Raw genomic sequence first — 27,918 nt, forward strand, 5'->3', positions numbered from 1 at the left:
CTTAATTGTGTACACTTTACATAGAAGACAAAGGGGAGAGCAGAATACCAGTTGCAGACAAATACACTATTGTACCTTGTGGTCTCCTGAAGAATTGTTTACAGTGACTAAGGTTGCTCGCAACGGTACGTTTTCAAATTATTTTCATGAGACATCGGGCTACCATCTTAGTCATCGCCAGAGACAAACATCAAATCATCCCAAAAGCTTATAAAAGGTTCATTATAGAATTGCGGTGATTCACTTAGCCTAAGGCACAATATCCACTTGAAAATGCCTTGCGTGGGTTACAACAGGGGTATGATGACAAATGTTCATTTTAACGGATAATCTCAGACTGACGATCTCTCAGAATTTGCTCTTGATCAAAATTTAGCTTAGCAAGACCCTCATGTTTACGGTTGTATGTAAGTTTATAATATACTGTAACTTTCACTACAGTCGGAGGATGTAACACACACAGGATCAGTATGCTTAGAACGATCATTTTAATTCATGTTCGGCCAGAATATCGGGCAGAAAGATGAAGCACTAAATTACAACTTTGTTAACGCATATCTTTGACCACACACTTTTCCATCGATTGTCAGCCAACAAAATATCACTTCAAGAACAAAGACAGTAAAATGTCATGCAATTGATACAATTTATGACTGGCTGCTGACTGTAAGCTTATATTAAACTGAGCACAACCTAGTTATATGTAAGATTTATTATTTTTACCTGTTTTTCTTTCTTTCAGTGTGCACAAATATCTATAGGCCGAAGGAAAGATGACTTGCAAAGTACATTTCATCGTTGTGACAAGTTTGCTTCAGTTCCATTCTCTCCTAATTGAAGGGCAAAATGGTAATATAGCACCATCTCTTTTTACCTTCCATTAAGAAATAATGTATGACCCCTCCTTCTCCCCTTGTTCCCTTCACCCCACCCCCCATCACTCCTCTTCTCACAGCTCTTTCCACCCCTTTTTACTCCACACCTGTCTGTCTTTGTCCTTCTCCAGGATATTCCCTTCTCCGTTCCTTTAATCCTCCCTTTGTCCCTCCACTGTTTATCTCCTACCTCTCCTCTTCCCCTGTTGCTTTCTTTCCTCCATCCCTTGTCTACTAATCCCCTTACATGTATCTCATTGTGTGCACCGTGCTCATTAACCTGTCTGTATTCTGGGCATGTTTTTGTCCCTTCTGTTACTGTTACTTGTCATTTAGCCTCTGAAGAAGATCCTGCTAGGATCAAAACGTCAAGCCAACTTACTTTTACACAAGAAATAATTTAATCAGAGTAACTAAAATAATTCTTATGTGATTTTATTTCAACGATGTAATATTTGTGCAATGGGTACCGGTACTTTTTTATCTAAGAATGCTGGCCAAATAATGTGAGCTAACTGTTTACAATTCATTTCACCCCTCTTCCGCAAAGAAATCTCAGAGTCATATATCCTCTTCTATTCAGTTCCAATTTGAATTGAAGCGGTCTGTACATGCCCCCCCCCCCCAATCTGTTTGTCTATAGCAGCTATAATCTCACAAATGGGCTCTAATCAAGAAACAAAACTTCCCTCATCAGCAACCATCTGTTGTTAATGTTTTAAAAAGCGTATCATATATAATTATGTGGTGAACAGTATTCCTGAACATGGATAAACAAAAATGGCATATAACGGTTTTCCTATATGCTGAGGGAATAACTTTGATAAATGGTTTTGTCCCTGAAATATTCTCGGTTTTTTTCTCTCAATAATTTCCAACACAGGTAAGAAGAAATACCCTAGGAAATTGCCTGATGAAATGATACCCGAAAATTGTTAATGTATTAGAGAGAATGATATACTATAAAATCAAAGAGCCTAGAAATGTTTTGTTTTTCAGGAAGCTTAATGTATTATTTCCTTTCAATGACAGTTTACATGTTATCTCTCAATAGAACCATTAAAGATGACTTTCCTTGGTGTAAAGCATTTTGAGTTTGAAAATAGTAACATACACTATCAGTGTCATCTTAGCGGTTCCGATAATATTGCAGCGACTGCCCAAGTAGAGTCTTTCAGGACTTTTCAATAAGCTATGTTTGCTAGGTTGGGTGATGCACATGTTTTGTTCATGCACAAATCATACTACAGTATGTGAGCTATTTAATTTACAAATCAATTCACCTCTTATTCTTAAAGAAAACCCAGGGCTAGATCCTTCTCTTCAGTGCTTTTTGTTTAATTTGAAATGTTTTTCTTCAATTACCATTTCTTTCCCTTCTTCTCTAGTAGCTATGATCTCATGATTGTAATTTATACTAGAAAGAAAAAGTGTAACTTTCATCAGTAACTTTGTGGTGCTATGTTTTACAGAAATTCAAACCCTGAGATCATATAATAACGGTGAGCTGTACATTATTCAATAACGGGGAAATTCAACATCCTGTTTCACAGTTTGTATATCTTCATGGGACAGATAGCTCAGTGTTCTGTTTCTACTGTACATTTGCATGAGACCTTCACCATTCAACTATATTGCACTGTACAGTGTACATCTTGATATCTATTTCTGGACTTTGAACAATATATACATCTTATCATAATTGTTTTTTTTTTATAATATACATTTAACAAGTTCTGTCCTTTGTATGCTTAGTGGAAGAACTTTGATAATTGGTGTATACTTATTTCCTTAACCTTTAGCAATGCAGTGTATGCACCATTAACTTGATATAACGGGCTGTGTCTCACACTTGCTCAGGAGGAAGCAAGTTTATGCTTTGTAGAGACTACAGCAGAATGCTAGCTTCCTTATGCCTGTCTAAACCAAAGGTTACAGTCATATTGGTAATTTGAAACAATTCTTTTGTTAACAAATAAAGCTTTGAGACTTCTGTGTACGTTAAGCTGCTGAAACAATGTGCAGCATTGTATTAACTGGTAACAACAGTGCTACGTATTCTTTCTATCTTCCCTTTTGGAAGAAAAGAAAGAAAAACAATGTCGCTATTTATTCAATCTATTTTGCCTTTTCTATGTCTGCTGAAACTGAAGAATTGTACCAACTTCATTAAGTTAGGAATAGAAGGGAAGAAATGGTATTAAATGATGACTTTAGGTATTAAATTAATGTAGATATTTTGTAGACCATTAAAAACACTGTATTGATCTTTGTTGTATTTCTGTATGAATATATATCTATATATATATATATATATCTTTATATACATCTATCTATACATTATTACAGTTACAATTACAGTGTACATGTTATCTCTCAATAGAACCAGTACAGATGACTTTCCTTGCTGTATATCCCTTTGCGTCTGAGCATAGTAACACACAATATCAGTGTTACCTTAGCGAATTCGATAATATTGCAGCGACTGCCCATGTAGAGTCTTTCAGGACTGTTCGGACAAGGAATGTTGATGATGAAAATGTAGATCCACCAGCTCCAGTCTGGTATGCTGGTGGTACCTATAAACGTTGGATGGTAACATTGAATAATAATGGAAATAATGATGCCTTTGGAGTGTTTGGATGTGAAGCTGCGTTAGATGGAAGGATCAGTACATCGATATCAGGGATATTTATGAGATCAGATGGTGAGTTATACTCACAGCTATAGTTATAGGCCTGTCATACATTTTATAATAATACTACGTTATCACAGGTGGTGTGATAATTATATGTAGATATATAACTGCAACGTGTTTAGAATAGGTTACATAATGTGAGCTAATTACTTTACAAGTCTTATTGTTAAAGTGCATATACCGCACATGCAAATTTAAAATGTATTTCCTGACAAGAAAATTGTTTTGGTGAACAATGTTGGGAAGAAGTGGTTGAAGAAATAACATATACACAAATATTGTTTTAGCATACTGTTATTAAGGTTAGTCACTAGTACTGTTAATGAAAATCTAGGCAATTGTGGTACTGTACATACCACGTGTCTTTAATTGCAATGCAGTAATGTAACTGCGAATAATAAACGCGCAGATGTCAACTTTAATATGCACGAAGACGAAGTTTGCTTGAAATACCAAATGAAGTATAAAAAGATGCATGCTCCTATGCACAAAATTTGAAGGACTATGACATCACAATTTTCTTTGACCATTTAATGAGATTCTGTACTTGACATTAGATTCCTTTAGGGATTCAGCGTGTTAATATACAGGGGAATCCAAACATATAAACTTAACTCATTTTGTATCATAATATTAACAGTTCTTGTGAAGTTTTATTGGATATTGTTATGTGGAATTAAGTTGTTTGAGGCATAAATGTTGACATGTAATATATAAACTTCTGACAATTAAACTTATTGTAACAAATATCCTCGTTAAAAAATTGTTAAGTTCCGTAGAGTATTTAATACAATATAGATTTTACACAAGCCAATATAACTCATGGATTTTTACAACATCCTTGATTTCAGCTGATATTGTACCCAGTGATGAGTTGGTCTCAGTAACTGTCAATACTGGTGATACAGGTGTAAGCATTGGAATGAAGAGCACCGGATCGAAGGATGTTGCAGACTTCAGATGGTTGAAGGATAATCTAAGGAACACTGGTATTAGTGGACAGGACACTTGGGTAATCAGTGGACAAGTTGAAGTAGATGATGCTGGTGTCTATGAGTGTTATATCCAAGGCCAGAGGAGTGATGCAAAACAAGGTCTAAAGCTCTTCATAGTAAGAGGTTTGTAACTTTTCCAGTACATTGATGAACTTTTCTGCTGAGATTTGATCGGTTAAATTTCAAAACGGTTATTGTGCTGGACACGAATTTTGTTGTGACTTATGACACCTTAACGAATATCAATGTTATGTAAATCAGTTAAGCCAGATGAACCCAATGGTGTCCCATAGTCCCATGTTTTGGCCGATGTTCACATTTGAACATATGAAGAAAACCTCAGAGCCATCAGTCATTCCCAAGGCATTTCTGCTTTGTATTTTTGTGATTTATTATGATATGTTGATACTAACTGGTAATTGCTAGTGTTAACTGATAGGTGCTATGTTAAAATATCATACTGCATAATATTAGTTTTCATGAGATATAATCCGGTGGCAAACAATTTGACATTTTTGGAAGAAAAGATATTTTACTTAGTCGTTTAAAACACCATCTCAATATATTGTTCCTAACTTGCAATACGATTGATTGTTATCGAAAGTATTGTCACGAGAAAAAAACTTTGTCAAACTCCATCACGAAGATCATAGTCGATGACATCGGTCGATGACCCGGTTCGAGTCACTCCAAGATTAATGTATGTCGTCCAGTTACAGAGTTGTCGACAATTGACAATTCATAATCATGAACGTTAAATATTAATGTAAGAGACTGACTTCGGTCAGCTTGCGGCTTTGATAAGCCAATCAGGCTTCTTCGCGAGTTCCTGCTTGCAGGAGGATCTAAAAAACTACATACATGTGGTGTTATAATCGCAGATTTTTTGTCAAATGCTAAAATTTCCGATAGCATAGCACTCAATAACATCCTTGAAATATGATTTATTTCGAATGTTTACTTAAAATACTTGACAATGTAATTTTCCATACTTTGCAACTTTTCGTAAGAAAATGAGTTCCTCAGAAGATGCATGCTTTGCAAATTATAAAGAAAAGCAACATTATTTGCTCTGTCATTTTCATGAAGGTATTACTAGTTTGCTATTGAAAGATATATGAATTCAAAAAATGTCACAAAAAAACCCGCTCTATTCAATATTTTATTTGGACGTGGTTGTTACTATATCAGATGCAAAAATGTCCAGCATTTTCTTAAACAATGAACTTCAATCATCATAATAGCCTCTATTGAACAATGATACAATATTAACTGATCACTGGTGTAAATCAATTTTAAATTAACATACAGCAACAGAGAATAAATACATGTGTTGCTGACCGTAGTTAATCTAAATTGTTTAAATTTGAAATAGTAATGATATATCCTTGTGAGTTAATATTGATTATATTTAACAGAAGGTGAAAATTATCCTTGACTAAAGGTAAACTTTTACTATATGTAAAAAAAGTTGACATGTGAACATTGCAGTTGAAATCACTGCTAGTGTTTATGTAAAGCAAACTTTTTTTTTCTTTCCGAACAATTCTGTTATAGATGTTTCATTTATCTATAGTATTTCCATATTGAAGCGGTTGTTCTTCTTGTATGAAATAAGTATCGCCACTCCAATGACATCAAGCGTGAATAAAATAATCCACAAACGTCTAAATTATATTATCTAATGTGAAAGTGCAACCAAAAATAACAGCTTTGAAAGACTATTAAGTATGTTTACTCACTCTTGTCACTACGGCACAGCTTTTAATATAAGAAAAAGAGATCGGCGAGGCACTTTCAAAAATAGATCATGAAAAGGGTTTCCCTGTGCAAACTATAATCTAATTATCCAGGTCCTTTCAATAAGCGTAACTATATGTTAGGCACCATGGGTGGTATATTCATTCAAAACTAGTACAGTTCAATATTTTCATGTTTTATTGTCTTTGTTATTATACTGTTACGATCACTGTACCAGCATCAAAATTATATTAACACGAAGTTTGATTTGATGATAGAAGAAACCTTCAGCTCTTTCCTGTGTATCTAGATATTTCAGTGTGCAGAAAATACTAGTATACGTCATATAGATTTTACTTTGGCAGCATATTTGTTAATATTTTTTTCGGGCACACGTTTCACTCACAATGCGCATCTGTGTATGATCTCTTTCTAACACTAGCTTGTCCAGCTAATCGATGGGGTCCAGATGCTTGTGATGGTATATGTGATAACTGCTATAACGGAGGCATTTGTGATGAGAACAGTGGAAAATGCATTTGTGCTCCTGGATTCAATGGAACAAACTGTGAAGAAGGTAACAATTATCTCCATGCTTCGCTGCTGGGATATATATATCTATATATATCTATATCTATATATATATATATATATATATATATATATATAATTATATATATATATATATATATATATACATATTCATATATATTAATGTTCATATGTATAAATGTACACCAGTCTGTTGAGAAATTTAAAAACTCAAGTGGATGCTTTGGAAAAATTACTTGTGAGACTCAGGAAGCTCCCTTAAAAAATTCCTATAAAGTTATAATCTTGTGAGTAACAACATGAATTTGTTATTTATCTTGTGTCTGTATATGATGCACCCATTACATACTATCATAGAGCTATAAACTTAAAAACAATTGTAAAATACATTCAATATTCTTCCAGGGAATGTTAATTATCGAAGAAAGATTGATGCTTATGACATTATTTGAAGACTTGTAGTTGATAATTTCGAGATTAGATTCAGAAAAAAAACAGCATTAATTCATTCACCTAAATCATCTGATTTAATTTGCGGTGAATCTCAGGGAAATAATAATAACTGATGGACGCCAACTTTATGATAAGGCCTTTGAAAGGGGCTTACCGATAAAATGTATGAAAAGGTGTATTCAACCATAGTTGATATCTTTTAATAGTTTTTAATCGTGCTGATAACTCTGAAATTACATGCAGCCTCCTATTTAAGTGCTTACCAATGAAGTAAGTGATAGCTATTCACATTTGCAGAAGTCGCCCATTTCAAACAACGATGATTACGAATTGTTTATGACATGAATAGAGTCAAGCGGTTCACTGTCTTTGTTTTTAAGCGTGTGGGCCTAACCGATTTGGAGATATATGTGACAAGAGATGTTCTACAACTGACAAGGAATGCGACAGATTCCTATTTTGCCTTGCTCATCCCTATGGATGTAGCTGTAACACAGGATTTAAGGGTTTAGACTGTCTTACAGGTACAATTTTACTTTTTTTTTTACTTTCTACTGTACACAGAGATCAATTGATGGGCCATCATATTTACTGTGATTGATATTCCACAATTGCCAAGCAACGCATAAAATGCAACATCTCTACCTAAAACCAGCTATTGATACATTATTATTCAAAACATTAAAAATATTTTTAGAAGCGAATGAAATATAATACACTCTGATGAACGCAGTAATTTAGGGTACGGCTCTATATCATTGAGAAACTAACCACCAGTTTATTGTTACCGACTGGGTAAGCAGAAAGAAGACGTGTTATTTTAATTTGGCAAAGATACCATATTGTTGCTAGATATAACTTTATAAACCTTTATCTGATACAAACATGGTATTTGTGTTGTTCATGTTATCCGTATGAGTAATTGAGGTGAGACATGAATGTACCTAATATAAATATAGTTTACTTTTCAATCAGCATGTGATTCAGGAACCTATGGAGCCAGCTGCTTACAGACCTGTCACTGTCAGTCTGGCCAGTGTGACAGATATACAGGAGTATGTACAGGATTACCACCAGACTGTAGTAGTGGATGGACAGGGACTAATTGCCAAGGTAAATGTTTTTTCTTGAAATGATATTTTGTCCTAATAGAGCATTTCTTTAAGTATTATAATAAAGTTACTTGCTCTGATTCCATGTCTTCTTCAGCTTAATTTACATAGCAATACAGGTAATCCTCTGTATCATAAAAATGTGTCATAGGATCCTATAGAAACGGCTGCCTACAGAGCTCTTAACGATCCATCTGTTCAATGTACTGAATATACAGAACAATCAGTTTGTATTGACTGGACAGGGTGTACTTGTCTGATCGTAGTATTTTAGCGCCTGTACATTAAAAAAGTACAATGAATTGTTTAAACCATAATAGTGAACGTCCTTACCCCAGTATGGTGTAAGTCAAGAAATAGGAACCAAAATCAAATATTAAGACCCTTTTTGTTGCCACAGTCATAAAATATATACTCACTTCGATATGAGATTTCGCCAGAAATGCACTAGAGTAAAAAAAAAAAAAAAATTAAGTACCGCAACTGAGACTATTCAGGTTGCATGAAAAAGTAACATATTGGTCTTGAATGTTGTTAACTGTATTTATGTATTTTAGATCCTCACGAACTTAGGAACTCTCGAAGAAGCCTCATTGGCTTATAAAAGCCGCAACCTGATCGAAGATTCATAGATTCATCTTAGATTCATATTTAACGTCTATGAATATGAATTGTCAATTGTCAAAAACTCTGTAACTGGACGACATACATTAAACTTTGAGTGACTCGAACTGGGCACCTTATGATTGGAAGGCACCGGCGTTAATCACATTAACACTCCACTGAGCTAGCACTCCCAAACACTGCTGTCACCTAATGACTAGATTTTACGGTGGGAGGGGGGGGGGGTGGTCAAGGTGGTTTATCGGGTATTATCTATTTCGTACTGTTTTTCAATGAATAAATGAATACATCTCTTAAATATTCGTGGATTGGGTTTTAAATTTGAATGTTCTTACCAATGTAGTGTTCTTCTGTCATATATGAAACCAATATGAAACCTAAAGCCCAAGTTTCTGAACAGAATGCAGATTAGGTCTTAGAATATTAGCTGAACCTGTGGAAGAACGTGATGAGATAGAAGAAGAAGAAAAAGGATAAACTAATATAAAATTAATAAATGAGATTTAAAGGAAATAAGCATTTGTATATACGGTACAGTATGTATTACCTATAGCCATATGTCGGTTTATGTAGAGATGCATGTCGTAAAGATAAGTGTCCATGAGAGTTTACACAACTAACCCTAACATAAAAGCAATTCTCCAAACTTCAAATGCATTTTGAAAAGATTTTTTTATTCCTGTAGTTCCTGATGTTTGTACTACTGACTATTATGGATCTACCTGCACTTATAAATGTCACTGCATGGGGAATGTTGCATGTGATAAGATAACGGGAGAATGTCCAAACCAACATTGTGCTCCAGGCTATGAAGTTCACATGGGAGAACAGAACTGTGCAGGTATGGCTTGAGTCTGGCCTGGGATTTGTGTGAATAATTAGATTTCAGATGGAAAAGCCACATAAAATATCAGCTTAATTCTCAAAATAATATCCATTTCTCTCGCGTCTTTTGCAAAGGTTATACAGTTTGGAACGTAATTCATCGCCATAACCAGAGTGTGGCATAAATTACCGCACTTTGAAAAGACTGATATGAGCATGGAGAGTGTTTATTTAATCTATTTCCAAGCAGTTTCCATTTATAAAAGTACTGTACATTGTTTAAACCCTAATGGTAAACGACCACCCCCTTTCCTCTCCACCTATCCCCCCCCCCCCAATACGGTCAAAAATTAGTCACCAAAATCAAACATAATAAGTTTTTTCATTGAAACTTTAAGAAAAGTTTTACTCTATGGGACATTTGATATCGCCAAAAAAATGCAGATTATAAATTAATTTTAAGACAACAGCTGAGACTGGTTACTGGTTAGGTTGCACGAATAGTTAATATATAGCTGTTAAAGGTTGCAACTGTCACCTTTATATTTTATACAAAATGTTCTCCCTTTGGTCACAAAAAATTCAGCCAAGTCATGTGGATTGATAGCTTTTGACCACTTTTCTCAGAGGAGAGATAGATTGCTATCATATCATTAAATCTTAATTTCTCTTTCATGTATATCAACATGAATTTTTCCACCATATCATTTATTGGTTGTCAGTTGGAGAGGAGGGGGGGGGGGGTGAGGTGGATCATTGAGCTTTATCTTAAGGTCTCCTGGTGTTCCAACTAACATAATTTAGAAGATGCTACACATGTTGGAACATTTTATGCTGTCGCCATGGTACCACTTTCCTTCTCTAACACTTTTTGACATTTGTTCATGTTCCAATATTTTGTGAAGATTTAAATGTTTTTGCCAGTTAGTCAAATTTCAATTTTTGTAAAAACTAGCCACAGTGGACTGTATCTCGAGATCTTATTTCTGGTGTCCCTTTCAACTCTTTCAATTTTTATTATACCGTCAAGTCTACCACGACAAGTTTTTTGTATGGAGTACTTGAGGATTTGTCTGAGAAACAATTCAAACTTTGAGTTTAAACAAAAGACAATGGAATCCTCACCGTACAAAACGAAATGTATTTCGTATTATTTTCATTGAATAAATATATCTTAAATATGCGTTGATTGGGTTTTAAATTTTCATGTTCTGGTCAATATAGAGTCCTTCTGTTATGAACACAACACGAAACCTAAGCACAATATTCTGAACAGAATGCACATAAGGTCTACAAATAGCAGCAGATCTCATAAAGGAATACCACATTTGGAGAAAAGAAAAAAGACGAAGTGTATGATGAGGTAGATGAAGGAAGAAAAGAACATAATAATGTAAAAAAAGGCATTTCAATTTTATGCAAGAGCCAAAGCAAAAATGACATAAATGGGCTTCAAAGAAAATTACGATTTGTATATACAGAATGTATTAAATATAGACATATGACAGTTTATGTAGAGATGCATGTAAGTAAAGATTGTTTAGTCTCTATAATTGTGAAGGTAAGAATTGAGTCTAGACTGGGAATTGTGTGCCTAGATGTCAGATGAAAAACAAACATAAAATAACAGCTTTGGTCACAAAATAAGTCCATTTTCTCTTCATATTTTGTAGAAATTACAAATTCCGGAATGAAATTCATTGCCACAACCAGAGTATGACATATATTACTTTATGAAGAAGTGTGTAGGCATGGGAATGTGTATATTACCCTTGAAGTGGGACATTAAAATCAATTTATATGCAGTTTACAGTAGTCTCCTTCAAGCTGTGGTTAATGTTGCAGTCGCAGGAGGCTTGGTCAGAGCTGAACTGCCAATCTAAAAATATCAAAAGTAACAGGATGCCTGTTGTTATTCCAATAGTAACAATATATCAACTTGAGAAAAGTTGGACAGAATAAATCATCATCAATTAGAAATTGAGTGAAGTTTATCTTTGCATTACTTATCAATTTTATGTAAAAAGAAAAAAAGACATTGAATCAGAGCATCATAGAAAGATATTACAATAACTAACTGTATAGAGAATGAATATAGAGCATTTTGATTTACAGAGTGTCTAGGGCCACGCTTTGGGGAAGGCTGTGTAGATGATTGTCACTGTTCAGAAAGTAACTGCAACAAAGTAACTGGAAGTTGCTCTGGAGGTTGCAATCCTGAATGGGTGGAACTATTCCCATCAAACTTATGCCAGACAGGTTAGAAACATTCATTGCTGTATGTGATGTGAGGTGTCTGTACCTACTGCAGTTCTTGTCTGAATCATGATCATTGTAGTGATAAAGTTTTCTTAATCCCAATGAAGTAGAGAACTTGGTTGTAAGAATTGCCTCCATCACTTTAACCTATAAGTTCTTCGTTAGTGGCTGATTTTAATAATGATTTCTCATTCTTTTAGCTCTAGATCAGTTGGTATCTATGCAGCTACCTACACCAGTAGAATTGGGATAAATCACTGTTACCAGCAAACATAGACAATTTAGTTAAATAGAAAATACATGTGTTAATTTACGATCTGTGGTAAAATAACAGCATGACATTATTGCACAACCATTTTTCCATGTTAGTTTGTTTCTTTGTTCTGTCATAATAATGTTATGTCAGGAAGTTTATCACAATTCAGTGTTGAGCCAAGAAAACAGCTCATTTGTCTATGAATACGAATATTACTACATGTGTGTTCATTGGAACCTTGAAGAAAGGTGGGCTGGTAATATGCTTAGATTCATTCTCAATTATTCAGTCTAGGCAATCGTTATTTAATGTTGTTAGTTCAGTAAGTCGTGTTCAGGGCATTGCACTTCACAAACAATCTCAATACATTCTCATCAAAGTATTATCTTTTCAATTTCAGTTCTTTCTCATGAAAGTATTGTGTTAGAAATATCAGCAATATCAGTTCATTCTCAGCCAAGCATTACCATATTGGTTAACATTTAGTTGTCCTAGAATAGTATGATCTTATATTTTATGAAGACCACTATGAATGTTTCTCATCCTTTCCTCATTTACGGTCTAAAGATGCAGCCTACACTATGAGTGTTCCTCATTCTTTCCTCATTTAAGGTATAATAGATGCCGCCTATACCCGTAAAAATCCCAGAGTAACAGTTCTTGTGACTTGCACAGCTGCTAATGGTCCAAGTCCTTCAGACATTAATCAATTAGAGTTTGTTCTGTCAAGACATCATGAGAATTTAGATGACAACGGTATTTCAACTGGAGCGGTTACTGGTGATGCAACAACAACAACTGCTCCATTCATGGTAGATAATGTCACAGATGGACAGACACTTTACTGTCAGCTGAGAAAATATGGCAAGAAATATGCAGTATATAGCATAACTATAGATGTATTTGGTGAGTAGCATAATTACATGCGTTACACTTGTCCTTTAGGGGTCATCCGTGGTCTCTTTAGAATTGGTAAGTATTACGCCGGAAGGTGGCAAAGTCATTTTTTGTATCTTAGAAGGAAATTTTGCAAATTGTAACTTTGAAGTTGGTGAAATATCCAAAACTATGGAATGATGATCTAAAGGAGGATGTTAAATGTAAAAAACACTAACTTGATATGACAATGTCTTTAGTTCTACAGAAGAAAGTTTGAAGTTTAAAGTAATGTAACACATACTTTCATGCTACCACACGTGCTTTTTTTGCTTTCTTTTTTTACATTTGGAGATTTGATTTCTTAAATTACTCAGTTGAAATTGGTGTATCAAGGAATCTCATGCTTCTTTTTTAACGTTACAATCAATACAACGTACCATTCGGTAAACTGAGTTTAAATGATTTCTTAATTCGTTTATTTTACTTAAACTTCACTCTGGTGAATCATTTAAGTCAACATAAGTTCCAACATTAATGTTGTTTGATGTTATTATGTGGTAAATTGGTCCATATACTTTGGTGAGTTCAAGTATAATATTGTTTTTTGGTATAGATGAATATTAGTGAAGTCAACATATGTCAGAATCAAATTTTTGAAATACGATATCTCCAAAATTGAATGTTGATTGAACTTCAGTCTGTGTATAAATTGATTCATGCAAATTGGCAAAAATCAAAGGTCATATGATGTCAAGATGGTGCAGAATAAATGTTTGCCCACGGTTAAAAGGTTGCTTTTGTAGGATTTTCTTACAATAATGGTGAACATGTTGAAACTGCTTAGCTCCTTTGAATAAAAGTACAATAAAGTGGAACTTGTGGATTTTCATGATCATGTATGTATGTACTGTATGTATTTTAGATACTCCTGCAAGTAGCAAGAAGCCATCATTGGCTTATCAAAGCCGTAAGCTGACCGAAGTCAGTCTCTTAGATTCATATTTTAACGTCCATGATTATGAATTGTCAATTGTCAACAACTCTGTAACTGGACGACATGCATTAATCTTGGGATGACTCGAACTCGGGACCTTATGATTGAAAGGCTCCGGTGTTAACCTCCGAGCTAACACTACCTTGTAACTCATAGTTAAGTTTTATTCTAACAGTCTGGCCTTCAGCTGCTTAGATGTTCATTGCTTGCAATTATTGCAATATCTCATAAGGCAAAAGTACAAGTGATTTCAAACTATGACTGGCTATGAATTACACTTGGGGTTCACACCTTCATAGACTGTTAAAAGAATTATAGACTATCGCTAAAGCTAGCAAAAACATTACTAGAAGGTGGTATTTAGGATATATGTACGTAAATTGTATTAACACCTTATGTCGACCATTAATACTATACAGCTGACTACAATCCATACCCGACTGTAAACATGATTACAATTACTCATTATCCGATGATATCATAGTATTCATTGTTTATAGCGGTAGACCATGTTCACGTAACATTAGATCTGTATTTTTTTTTTAAATGTTCTCATTTGGGTTTCCAGATCTCCCTGTACTGCAAACTGCTCCAGAGGCAGGTTCAATAACTGATTCAACAGTCACCATCAGCTGGTCAGCCTGGGATGAAGAAAATGAAGATGGGGACCCTCCTGTCATCGGGTATACGCCTTACTTCAAGCTGGCATCAGGACTGAGTTGGTCTATCCAGGATACGTTTGCACCTATCAAGACATTGAATTTCACCTTTACGGCACTCACATCAGAGGAAAGATACTCATTCTGTGTAGCAGCAGTAAGGGAAGGAGAAGGGGGAGAAGGTCCAAAGAGTCCAGCGCTGAATGCTACTACCACTTGCGGAGGTATTTTGCATAATCATATAAAATTACATTGTATTTTCATAGTTTTTATCTGTCATGTCAATTTGTTTTATGGGAAGCAGATGTTTAAATGACCTCCAAAATCTTATTGCATTGTGTTAAGTTTTGGTTGATTGTATTTTTTTTTTCGATTTCATCTTGATGATATTTTAATAGCAATCATTTAGTCATACAGCCATTGCAATTATTTTTTGTAAAGTTGTAATGAAGTGATATTTGTGTTGTGTTTTATATTAGCACAATATCATTATAAAAGTAACCCTCCCATGTTATCCCTTGTAAACTCCACTTTGAAGTGTATTGTGACTGTGAACTGAAAGCACATTGACCCTACTTTCTCTAAAGGATATTTCAACTCTCATAACCTACAAATTTAGATTTTTGATTTAGATTTTAATCGTAATCAGTGCGATCAAGATATCGTACACTTGTGTAAACACCCTTACGGGGTCCTGTACAAGACTCAGACATACATACTGGGTACACATTCATTACGCATGGGTGCGTGCGTGCGTGGGGTGTGCATGTGAAGTTTAGACTTGTAAACATGAAATATCAAGAACTTTGAAAGCAGTACGTTTGTAAAATTTGAAAATATGGTTCCCTATTTATTGACCTTATTTCTGCTTTCTGCTTTTTTATTTTTTATTTTCATTGTTTCTTTTTTACACAAGCATCTGAAGATGACCAAATCAATGTTATAGCAGAAGTAGCTGGAGAAGATCAGGGAAGTGTGAAAATATCCTGGGAGGTATACATAATTGTCTTTTTAACTCGATTATCATGTCATTCTGACCGTATATTATTATGTCATTATTTGTGGAATAATCAGTAACGTTGTGTATGTTATTTAACATCATAGCTGTAGTAATGGTGTCGAAATGAAATATTTAAACATCCTTTTTTTTGAAGGTAATGAATGTATTGTAGATCGGAACAACAATAATGCTGGCAACCTATTTTACTGGGACATTGAGGCTGCATCGAGTTTTTGGCATGTTACCTTTATTTCACCTTTATAATCTTTATAATAAGTATCACTCTTTCATTTGCCTTACCCTAATAGTATGTATATAAGAAAGCATTGCACATCATTAATGAACGTTTTTTAAGTGGAAATCGTGAAGACAAGATTCATGTTACGCTTTGATAAACAGGGTTATGAAAACATATAAATGGGAATTGATATGCCTACTCAATATTTTAGACTTCAATTGAATTTTTATTCGTTGTGTTTTTTCCTAGCTTCCAGCTGATGGTAGTTCATGTAGTTCTGATGTGACTTTGTTAACTATCTACTATGCATCAATTAACTTGGAACCGTCACATGTAGGCACATATGAGGTAACAGATCCTTCAAGCACCTCTTTCACGTTGACTGGTCTCAAAGTAGAAGGAAATTACAGCATCCACATGACACGGGAGACGACTGTAGGGGAAAGTTCCAGTAGTAATACAATTTACTACTTTGTTCCAAGTATGTTTGTTAATCTTACAACAATTTCGTTCATATATATTAAAATTAATTAACAAGCCCTAAATCATATGTCTGGGTCGCTTATTTGGCAGCTTTCAAAAGTTGATGAATTGTTATCCAACGATAGGAAAGTAATATAGCGATTCAGTATTATTCGTCAAGGAACTGCTGGCTATTGTCAGTGTAGATTAAACTTTACTACTCTTTAATGACACTTGCACACTGAAGTGATTTTGAGAGGCCCTTCCGAATAATATATGAATATAATGCATAAGTGGGGTGTGATGAGTATGTAAGAGTTTTCTAATCACCGACTTCATGATTGTACAACATTACCAACACAATTACTCCATGATTGTTTATTGCAGTAACGATCCTTTCGTCCGACATTACACCGATATGTCAATTAACTACATATTTTTAAGGCAAGTTTGATGTTATTATGTTGTTGTTGGGTGTCGCTTGAAATGCACTACAATATAACTGTTTGCAAAAGCTGATGTTCACGATTTATTTTCATTCTTACTAATATTTGTACTGGCTTTTGGCTTTCTTAGAACTTCCAGAATACCAAGCCGCCCCAGTTGTCTCTTATGTTAGCTCAAATTCGCTAACAATTACCTGGCCGGTATGGGATGGCGTCATTGGGACTCCTCCAGTAAGTGAATATAGGTTACTAACCAAGCTGTCGGAGAGCTGGGATTGGCCAAGTACCTTTATCAGAGTCAATGCAAGCAATGATCAAGATAAATATGCTGTGATTATAACACCATTTGAACCAGACACAGAATATGACTTCAGAGTTGTAGCGGTGAGAGAAGGGCCAAATGGGGATGGACCACCCGGTCCAATTTTAAGAAGGGTGAAAACAAACTCGCCTGGTAAGCACAGAACCTCCTTACTGATTCGACGGACATTGAACTTGATACAAGTATTCACAAACTATTTCGTCTACTTCCTACTTTTTCTAAACGTCCACAAACATTATCTTGTGCTGTAGTCACTGCAAAAATATGTGTTGCAATAACACATAAAAAATATTAACATTAACTTTTTCCTCCTTTCTGCAATTAAACTATATTGAAACACCTTTAATTTGTTAACCCATATATCAAATCGTTACTATGGAAAGGTGTCTGTGTATCATTCGTTTGGTATTGGTATCATTGCAACGTTACACTGTGAAACAGTCGTATCCGGCCAATGGTGGTCACAATGGAAACATCATTATATACATCCGAAATTGAACGAACAACTAAACAAACTCACAAGTGACTAAAACTATAAGTTCTAACTACAGTACACGTAGGTATAGCAAGGTCAAGGGCTGGGAGAGTGGATGGTTAGAATGGTGTGACATTGCTGCTGGACAGAATGAATGAGAGTAACACAGAATACAAAGGAGATGTATAGTTCTTAATATAGTGAATATTACAACAAAGAGAAGAAACCCTCCTCCTGATATTGATGGACATGATCTCTTTAAAGAAGGTAGACATATATAAAGAGACGTCGATGTTAGAATAGTCAGCCGATTCACACAGAGATTACAGTAACTAATGTAAATCTTAAAGTTTTGTACCACAGTAAATACAGGATTGTGCTGACAAATCTGATAAATCGGTAGCATGTGCTATTGTGTTCACAGTAAGATTTGAGGATATTTTATTTCCAACAAATCCCAAACAACTGGATTTTTTGGAATTACACATATCCTCAGGTCTTACTGTAATCCTAATAGCACATGCTACCAGTTTTTACTATGGTACAAAACTTTAATATGTACAGTACTGTAGTAACTGTGTTCTCTATGTGTATCGGGTGGGATAGTACACTCACCAGTTCTCTATTAGAGTACATTGTTTACACAAGTGTACGTGTATAGTGCAGTAAAGATGATGGTATAATATATGTTTTACTTTCCTCCTAGTTATTGATTTTGTCAAGGATTCAGAGCCAAAATCTTAAATCGAATCAATATTAAACAAAACGTTCAGGTGCATACCTACGAAAATTCTATTTGCTTAAGGATATACTGTTCATTTTAATGGTCCATGTACAAGTTAAGGTATCAAATGCAATTATTGTAAACTTGTTTGCTTTCTTCTTTAGGATCCGTTGGATTAATTGTCGGTGTTACAATTGGTACGGTCTCTCTCGCAATCATTGCCTTTCTTGCAGTTTACGGGTGAGTTACTCAAAACGTTGCCAATGCTATATGTTACGATATACTTTCATCAAATTTGAAACTTGTTTTTTTTTTCTTCTCAAGAATATGGAAATATCAGAGATCTACATCCAAACCTAAAACTGTAGAACGACAAACAAACGACTCAAAAGGTAAGTTTGTGAGTTTCTTGGTGATTTTAATTAAAGCAATCTACATATATATAATGCCAACACAAGCTGCCCTGTACTATTGGCCTTATAATTGTTCTATTATATTTACCAATAGTAGTACTATCAGATGATGTTTTTTCTTTATCGGGAAAAACTAACACCGTTCATATATAGCAAGCATATATCTTGTTTTTTGTTGTTGTTACATTTCTCGCATTAATAATTTCATGGTTCTGTTCACCATTATAGTCAATGAAGATTGTTTTTCTTTTCCTGCCTCGGTCCACATAATGTTCACATTATTAATAAATTTAGGCACGTAGCATAAATACCAAACCGTAAATGTCTAATCAAAACGAGATTCTTTCCTTAAGGTTAAATTACACGTTTTTTCAATAATCATTTAATAAGTACAAAGTATTTCATGAGTGAAAAAAAGTTGTTTTGCGACGACCCTACTCTAAAGCATCGTTGATGTTAAAAGAACTCGATTCCCGTTAAAAAATACAATACGATGTTCATAATGACTTATACGTTTATAACAATGGTTTATGATGTACAAAATACACGCGGGTATGATTATTCATACCACCTGCATTAATTGTTTGGTGTGTATTCATTACAAACAGTGTTTTCATTCTTACAGAGGTAACAAGCGAAGCCGCTTTTGACTATGAAAATGTGAGCAAAGATAGTGGGCATACCAACTTGGTACGCTATGTTCCTTCTAAGAAACACAAGGAATGCACGCTGTCAGCCACAGGAAATGATAACGCCATTGATGGATATGAAGTTCCATCTATCCATATTAGTGAAGGCGCTCAAGCAAAACAACAAATCAACAAAGATGTCCAAGTGTCGAAGGAAAAGCCAACTACGTACCAAAACAGTTCTGATGATGAATTTTCTCTTAGACAACCGATGGCAATTTCTAAGTTTCCGTTGTTCATGAGAAGTTCTACTGCTAAAGAAATGATATCGGCTACCTTTAAGGTGAAGATAAATACATAACTCAAAAATGGTCGTTGATTACCAGTAAGATATTATGAATAAAGGTCTTCGATGAGAAATATAAACTAGACAAGGAACTGTTACTAAAATACAATCGCTCTGTCTATATTTGATGATCGGTTTGTTAGTATGGACTTAACATTAAAGGATGATGATCAGTATTTAAATATATATATATATATATATATATATATATATATATATATATATATATATATATATATATATATATATATATATATATATATATATATATATATATATATATATATATATATCACCATACTTTAATATCATAACAACATGATGTAGTCCGTTGGTTAAATACTAAACTAAAATAAGAAGCTGTTGTCCTTCTGGTTTATAGGAAGGTATAACAATCTGTAATTTAGGTGTACTTACCGTTGTCGTGAAGCCAGTTGCTGCGATAGTTACACAATGTTAACAATAGCTTAAACTTGACAATACGAACTCATTCACTCATCAGTCTACACCTTTTTCATTCAAATTACATAAGGAATCTTCAGTTCATCATATGCTGATTTGAATTAGTCTTTGCATGATGATGCTCGATATTTTGTTCACTTGTAGTCACAAAAAAAGGTACTTCATCACATAAAAGCGCTTGATTGAAATTATTGTTAATATAAATAATGGATAGAAATATGCCCATTGTTGACATATCTTGCTCGTTTATTATACATGCATAAAGAATGTTGTCATTGATAGTGTAAAACAGGACCACGTGTACCTTAAAGGGATTTACACAAGCGATTATCAGAGACATGCAGCAGCCAAAGTATTAATAGACTAACGGAAGATATAATTGTTCTCAGCAAGTAGGAGAAGAGAAAAACAGACACATAGAATATGACAAAATAGATACAAATACTACTGTCGTGTAGAACCAAAATTCACGCGAAACTAGACTAGTATTTGTGAACGTATACGATAGTTTGACATAAGTCGTCACTCTCTGAGAATAACATTTTTTTGTTGGAAAGAAATTGACATTCATTATAATAGTATTGTCACTTTTCCCAATAATCGTGCCCTTTGAACAAGTGAATTATCACCTAACTTAAAACATTATTTTCACTTTCTTTTAGCTATGAGGCAGTATTTATTATAAGTCAGTACTGTAACTTATTATTTTTGTCTTTATGCTCAGCGTTTAGAAGCAGTAAGTTCCAGCACAAATGTCAGCTCATTCTCTGGGACATCCCCTGAAAACTTGCACAAGAACAGATTTGGAGATATTGTACCATGTGAGTACCTCAACGAGGAAGAACCGATTAATGAAAGCTGCATGTCCCCAATAAACTAGGCTGTTACAAGAAAATAACCAATCACGTGCATAAATGTTCATCGAAACAACGGATTACTCATGGATAGTTGTCATAATGATTAAACAAGGGTGACATTACTGTGCACGCCGTGTCAGTGTAACTTGTCAATTGATGCCAATGAATATGACAACAATGTATTCGTTAGTCAGCTGATGAACTTCGGGATTAAAGCAAGGCTTCAACGTTGACAACAAACTTAGGAAAGCAGAATAGTAAACATGTGAAAAATGGATTGTCAGACATAAAGTAAAGTATTGAGAATAACTTATATCTTCTCTATGTAGTCCATTTATTGTCATATTACAACTTCCCCTCACAGTGGACAACCATCGACCTTTGCTGAAATCCGAGTGTCTCACTCAGGGAGGAAACGATTACATTAACGCTTCTGTCGTGAATGTAAGTTTTTTTTTAAATAATACAATTCAGTGCTTTAAGTTCAAGGTAAGGCGAGAAATACATTTTCGGTTAGTTCGGTAGTCAAACCAGTGAAATCAGGATAATACGTCCTGTACACTACCCACCTGAGCTATACGAGCCGCGATTGCTATTCGCTGTGTAGGAGATTTGTTTGCTGGGATCGCAACCACATGTATCCAATTGGATATATTTAAAATAAACATTGATGAGAGCAACTAATTCTGTTAAAAGCGGAACAATTCTTCTGAAGTATTTTTCATCTTTTTAAATAACTGCAATTAATAACAAATTTAGGAGGTCGAACAAACCGGTGATTGATTTTGGGGGAATACGCAAAGCGCTATATTTGAACTAATTTGGTTTTAAATTGTTTTCTCTTCAGATTTCTGGATTGAAACAAACCTTGATTATGACACAGGCACCTTTGCCGACTACTGTTGAAGACTTTTGGCGACTCGTGTTTGATTATCAATGTCAGACGATTATTATGTTGAATGAGGCGGACTCCGAAAATCATGTAATTCTTTCAATATTCTACTTTTCTTAGTATAACTATTTCTCGCTTCCAACGTTAGGGTACAGAACTGTTAGTACAAGTCTCTTCTGGTGTTTTCCATTGCGTTAATAACATTGGAACAATCTTTTGTAAGTTCAATTCACTGTCAATATTTGATATTGTATCATAACACAGGATACTATCAAATATTGGCCAGAGGTAAACGACATCGAGGTCGGAAAAATGACAATATCCACGTGCCCCATTGAGAAAAGACAGCTTTATACAGTCCATGAATGCAAGGTTGCCCACCGATCGTATAGGGTAAGACACTACTATCCTCATACATTATTTGTATTGACTAGCTTTACTACTAATGATTATTTGTATTTAAAACTAACCTTAAATCGAAAGAAACCCTCCTAAAAAGCCATACTGTTTCCAAGTTTTTCGTTTTGCTTTCAGGAATCTATTAAGGTTAAGCGCTTTATTCTAAACAGCTGGCCAAAGAGTGGTGATAGCTTAATACCTCTTATAAATTTCATCGCAGCTACAGGATTTGGAAGTCGTGGTGCAACATTAATTCATTGCATGTAAGTTCTTAATCTGGTAATGAAGGTGTTAACAGTTACATAAACATGCAAATCATACCATAATTGCTTTCGGAGAGAACAATTATAACAAAATAAGTAATAATTGTACAACTAATATGAAAAAGTAAAACAGAACACTTTTTGCAGCAGTATAAATCCTAAGGCAAGCATTACGACTGTCTCAGTTTCTCTAACTTGATGATCCTAACTACACACAATATTTGTTTTACATAATATGGTGCTGTATTATGCTACTTGATCATATGACATCAGTAAAAAAAAACTTAGACTATATGTGATTTAATATTGTAGAATCTAAATTCTTTCCAGTATCAACTTCTGTTCTCATTTCAACTTGTCTCTGTTTTTTTCATTCGAAAGTATGATCGTTAATGTGACGAAACGAGCGAGCTTAAACCGTCATTTTCTCAATATCTCTATAATTAAACACGGATAGATGTCATAGAATGATTCATTACCATTTTCAGTAATCGAATCCAATGTTGACGGGTCATTAGAATATGTATGCTATGTTTGGTACATGTAAACGTGCGCCATTAAGTATTCCTATGTAGTTTGCTGTTTTTGTAAAAAATGACAATTTTAAGTTTGATATTATCTTATGTGTTTGGTCGCAATTTTAGAAATTGTGAATCCGGATCCACTAGTCATTCAAACTGGGATACTATGTGTGGTACATGTAAACGTGCGTCATGTATTCCCCCTAAGTATGTTGCTGTACTTAGTAAATCAATGTATAAATTGATAGTATCTAATGTGCTTTGGGACAATTTTGTTTTGCAGAGATGGCGCATCCAGAAGTGGAATTTATGTGACTGTTTGGTCTGAGATCAACAGGATAAAAAAGCGACAAACGATAAATGTGTTCGACACTGTTAAAAATATGAAAGTGAGCAACCCCAATGCGATTCGCACAATGGTATGTCGTACCATCAACACAACATTACGATAATACAGTACATAGCTTCAGAAGACTTTGCTGGTGCTTGTGTAAAGAGTAATGGCCTACTATCATCACCATGTAACCTCCCGCCTTTATCAAACATTTAAATAATATAAATAAGCAAAACAACAAACCAAACACCGCATGCATGGCATTGTATAGTGTTATTCATTCACATTTTAATAATAAACATAAGAGCTCAAAATATTGAAAACTAATCAATTTTCAGAAATAAAATTGGACAGGGTATCCTTATTTTTTTTCAAATAAAATTGGCCACTATCTTCACCGATATTGTTATCAAATACTATGGGAACTGTTTATGTTCTGCAAAGGTAGACCGGATATGGAGTTTTAGTTCAGTGGTTAACGTCGGTGTCTTTCAATCTTAAGGTCCCGAGTTCGAGTCACTCCAAGATTAATGTATATCGTGCAGTTACAGAGTTGTTGACAATTGACAATTCATAATTATGGACGTTAATTAACTATGAATGTAAGAGACTGACTTCACTCAGCTTGCGGCATTGATAAGCCAATGAGGCTTCTTCGCAAGTTCCTGTTGCAGGAGGATCTGAAATACATACAACCATACATATACCTGCCCTTCTTCAACTCAGACGCCAGTTGAGCTGCTCGAATGCGAATGCGAATAACCAAGATAAGGACGTTACGTTAAGATGATAACATTGGTCAAACTTAAAAACCCACTTATTTGTAGACTATTTATTGTCATGCATGTTCCTTCAAGTATGATTTTACCCATATTTACCCATAAGTTTAAATATGTCTTACAAAAGGAAAAATTTGAGTGACTTCTTTTGTTTGTCCAGCTAGTGCATAGTTTTTAATGTATTCACCTTTACAATATTTAAACTCTCTGGCATAAGGTACTTTTAAGGTTAGCTGAAGAGTCCTGAGTCGAGACATCAATGTTAACAAATTATATTTTACCAACGAATTTCTAACAGATTTTAGAAAGCACCATATTCTTTAAACATTGAATTTGCCATTTCTTGGCAGTATCCACTGTAATAATGCCAATTATTTTGCACATACTCATATCATTTGCTCCGACATAGTTTTTAAAGAGTTAGTGTGAACTTTGTGCTGAAAGTTATGTCAAACATTAGGTCACGTTGATGTAATAAGAGGCTAATTTATAACGACAAAAAAAAACTGGTGTCTCATACACAATTACTTTGAAATATACAAATTGTATTTATCAGTGTAAAATAGTGTTTTACATGATTTTATCATTACTGTATCTGTAAGGTCCACTGTTACTAAAGCAGTTAACATATGATGAGGTAAAATCAACAAAATACTATTGATAAATACAACAGCTGATATATGATAGAGTAGGCCTATACGTAATTTTGTGTGACCAGGTCCAAAATTAATCAAACTACCAGTGATTGTAAGGCATTCATTCTACTGAAAGTTTGCTTGGAAGTTTATTTGATAAAAGACAAAGTTTCCTGACAGCCAATGTGTGAAGAATTCAATACAAAGGCATAAACATAATGTGTCATGTTGTTATGTCATCACGTTTTCATGTAGCTATAAACTTATGTTTCCTGATTTATTTTCTTCTCATATCTAAATGTTTGACGTAATTGTTAATTTTATTTTTGGTCTTTACCAAACTTAGACAAAGGTTTCCCAACAAATACCATATCAATTTACCAATAAATATAAAAAAGTTGCCCAAATAGTTTATGGTTGTTTGGTTAAATGTAGATAAAATATTATTAAACAAACCGTTGGGTAAACCATTAGACAACTGCGGTTGAGAAAATATAGTTTGCTGGATACGTAAGTGACCCGTGTATTTTAAAAAGAGTGCACGCACTCACTGGTAATTCCTTCTTTGCACATTTAATGAACAGAGTTTCCGAGATCACTGTATTACTGAATCGGTCATTGATGGTGACAGGTTCTGGAATTTATATTCGTTACAATGTAATTATCCCAGTTGTTCTAATTTTTGTGTAGCATTTCAAACGTGTCATTCGAAGACACCTAATATTTCATCTCCAACATACTGTGACAGTTTTAGCAACGTTTCACATTCCATTTTTTCTTTCTTTTCCAGGAGGATTACATGATGTGTCATCAACTTCTCAACTGCTACCTAACAGAAATGCAGGATTATGACGTCATTGTGTAGCCATAAACTACTCAGGAATCTTCAACAACGTCCTAATTATTGCAAGCCTAATATTAAAAGCTAAGGTCGAGGAGAAACACTTCAGGGACAATCGTTACTCTTATTTTCACCTCAAAAATCTTCACCAAAGCGTGATAGCCTATATAACATCGGTTTACCATTCTCTATCTATCGTTTTATGAGATTATCGGTATTAATCCTAAACATGCCTGTACAATGTATTAATGATATGTGTATGTTATCATTAATCTTTAGGAAAATTCTCCCAGTTTGCCGGTAATGGTAAGATCTCATGATTTTGAAATTTTCACTGCTAAAAAATATAATCATTGTAATTAAGAAAATTAACTGAAACAGCGCATACTGTCTTACTTTAATCAAAGTTATTTTTCTAATTTCGTACTCAGAATATTAGTTAATAAATTAAGGAAAATCCAAGCAGCCTTTAAACATGTTATATCGAGATTTTCTCTTTCCTTGTTGTTGAATTTATTTTCAGATGTTTTAATGCTTTATTTTTTTCTTCACACTTACTCAGTTATATAGGTTACGTAATATAGGGATATTCATATATCTAAAACAGTCGAAGTTTTATTTTATACCCAGATGTTATGAAAGACGTTTTAAATCAACCGTTGTAAGAAAGACAACGTAATTGCTACTTTAACATCTTAAACTTTTATTCATTTTCAAACTGTCATTGACAAAAGAACGAAGATTCTAAGACTGTTATTTTTACATAGATAGTTACTACAGAATATTGGTACGCCTTAAAGAAGTGAATTTGTATCATTTCTTTAATGTTATAAGTAGTATGATAGTTTTATCTTATACAATGATTATATTTCGTAAGATAAGTTTGCTAATTAAAGTCGATGACTACTTTACAGTAATCGTCAAATATCGATGCCATCTTAATAATTCATTCCCATATAGTAATGGCAATGTGTTAATATCGTAAATCAGTTCATAACGTTGAACAGACAACATTACTGCTTATATATGTAATATAATGCTTATTAAAGATCGATGATGGCATCAACACACTGGATTTACTTAGATTATCATTGATGTAGGATTCATCGTATATTTTGCTGTTCAAACAATATGGCAAACTATAAGTCTGGGTATACCTCAAGTGTAACAATTCCGTCACATACACAGAGATATGTGACAAAACGTTAGTTTTTACTCGACAATCGAAAATGTTCAAAATTTTAATTTTATGTTTAGAACTTCTAGTATCTTCTCGTCAATTGTTATACCACCTAAAACATGTATTTTTTCACTCCTTGAGTCTAGATTGTACTTCAGAACCGTTCAAAAAACCGTTGATAACCTTTTGACAAACCATTTCACGGTTATATCTGGCATATGACGGTTAGTTGTTGGACACTGATGTTGACAAGACATGCATTATCTTAGTTGCAGTCATGGTATTCACAATTGATATATGAAACAATTGTTCTACACAATTAGTCCTGATATCATTTTAAATTTCGATCACGAAATATGTCTCTTTCATTTGTTAGACCAGCTTTATGCAATTTTGTTCTCTATGTTATCTTGCAGAATTCGTAGAATAAGTTCACTTTTCTTATGTAGACTACCAGCATAAAATAAGCTATATATTGTCGGTATGTTAGTATGAATTCGCAATAAATCGTATATAAAAACCAGTCTGCAAACTGTATCAATAATTGTCTTGATCTGCATCGAAGAGAGAAACATCTGCATGGTTTTACAAGGAAATAACAGATTACGGTATCAGAATCTCGCTGAATACAATAGCAATATTTACATACACTCACTAATGTCGTGGACTCATGCATGGGAAGTTTCACATTGCATTTGATAAGTGAAACTAGTTTTCTCTGCTTACTTTACTTTGTGTATTTCTTTGTTTCAAATCATAATGATGTGTAGTCGCGGAGT

The 27,918-nt window shown here is 34.1% G+C and overlaps 1 protein-coding gene across 2 annotated transcripts; it reads left to right on the plus strand.

Moving 5' to 3' along the window:
• On the plus strand, positions 1-27,662 carry LOC139983707 (uncharacterized). 2 transcript variants are annotated; one of them, XM_071997442.1, is made up of 24 exons: positions 1-125; positions 743-849; positions 3,259-3,582; positions 4,425-4,691; positions 6,751-6,885; positions 7,694-7,837; positions 8,289-8,426; positions 9,735-9,890; positions 11,990-12,133; positions 13,002-13,295; positions 14,831-15,145; positions 15,838-15,914; positions 16,409-16,640; positions 17,198-17,521; positions 18,753-18,828; positions 18,913-18,980; positions 19,627-19,973; positions 21,163-21,259; positions 21,660-21,739; positions 22,143-22,277; positions 22,452-22,580; positions 22,722-22,849; positions 23,654-23,789; positions 25,909-27,662. In XM_071997442.1, the coding sequence occupies exons 2-24, from the start codon at positions 774-776 to the stop codon at positions 25,981-25,983; spliced, it is 3,897 nt and encodes a 1,298-aa protein (XP_071853543.1). In that variant the 5' UTR covers positions 1-125; positions 743-773; the 3' UTR covers positions 25,984-27,662. The 2 variants fall into 2 exon arrangements, with proteins under 2 accessions (XP_071853543.1, XP_071853544.1); XM_071997443.1 differs by lacking the exons at positions 1-125; positions 743-849 and adding an exon at positions 915-2,377.
• Positions 27,663-27,918: the final 256 nt, after the last annotated feature.

Source organism: Apostichopus japonicus, chromosome 16 (assembly GCF_037975245.1).
Source record: "Apostichopus japonicus isolate 1M-3 chromosome 16, ASM3797524v1, whole genome shotgun sequence".
NCBI classification, from domain to species: Eukaryota; Metazoa; Echinodermata; class Holothuroidea; order Aspidochirotida; family Stichopodidae; genus Apostichopus; species Apostichopus japonicus.

Coding starts and splice junctions, on each gene's coding strand:
- LOC139983707 (XM_071997442.1), top strand. CDS start 774: ATGACTTGCAAAGTACATTTCATCGTTGTGACAAGTTTGCTTCAGTTC. Junction 4,692..6,750: donor AAAGCTCTTCATAGTAAGAG/GTTTGTAACTTT, acceptor TTCTAACACTAG/CTTGTCCAGCTAATCGATGG. Junction 7,838..8,288: donor GGGTTTAGACTGTCTTACAG/GTACAATTTTAC, acceptor CTTTTCAATCAG/CATGTGATTCAGGAACCTAT.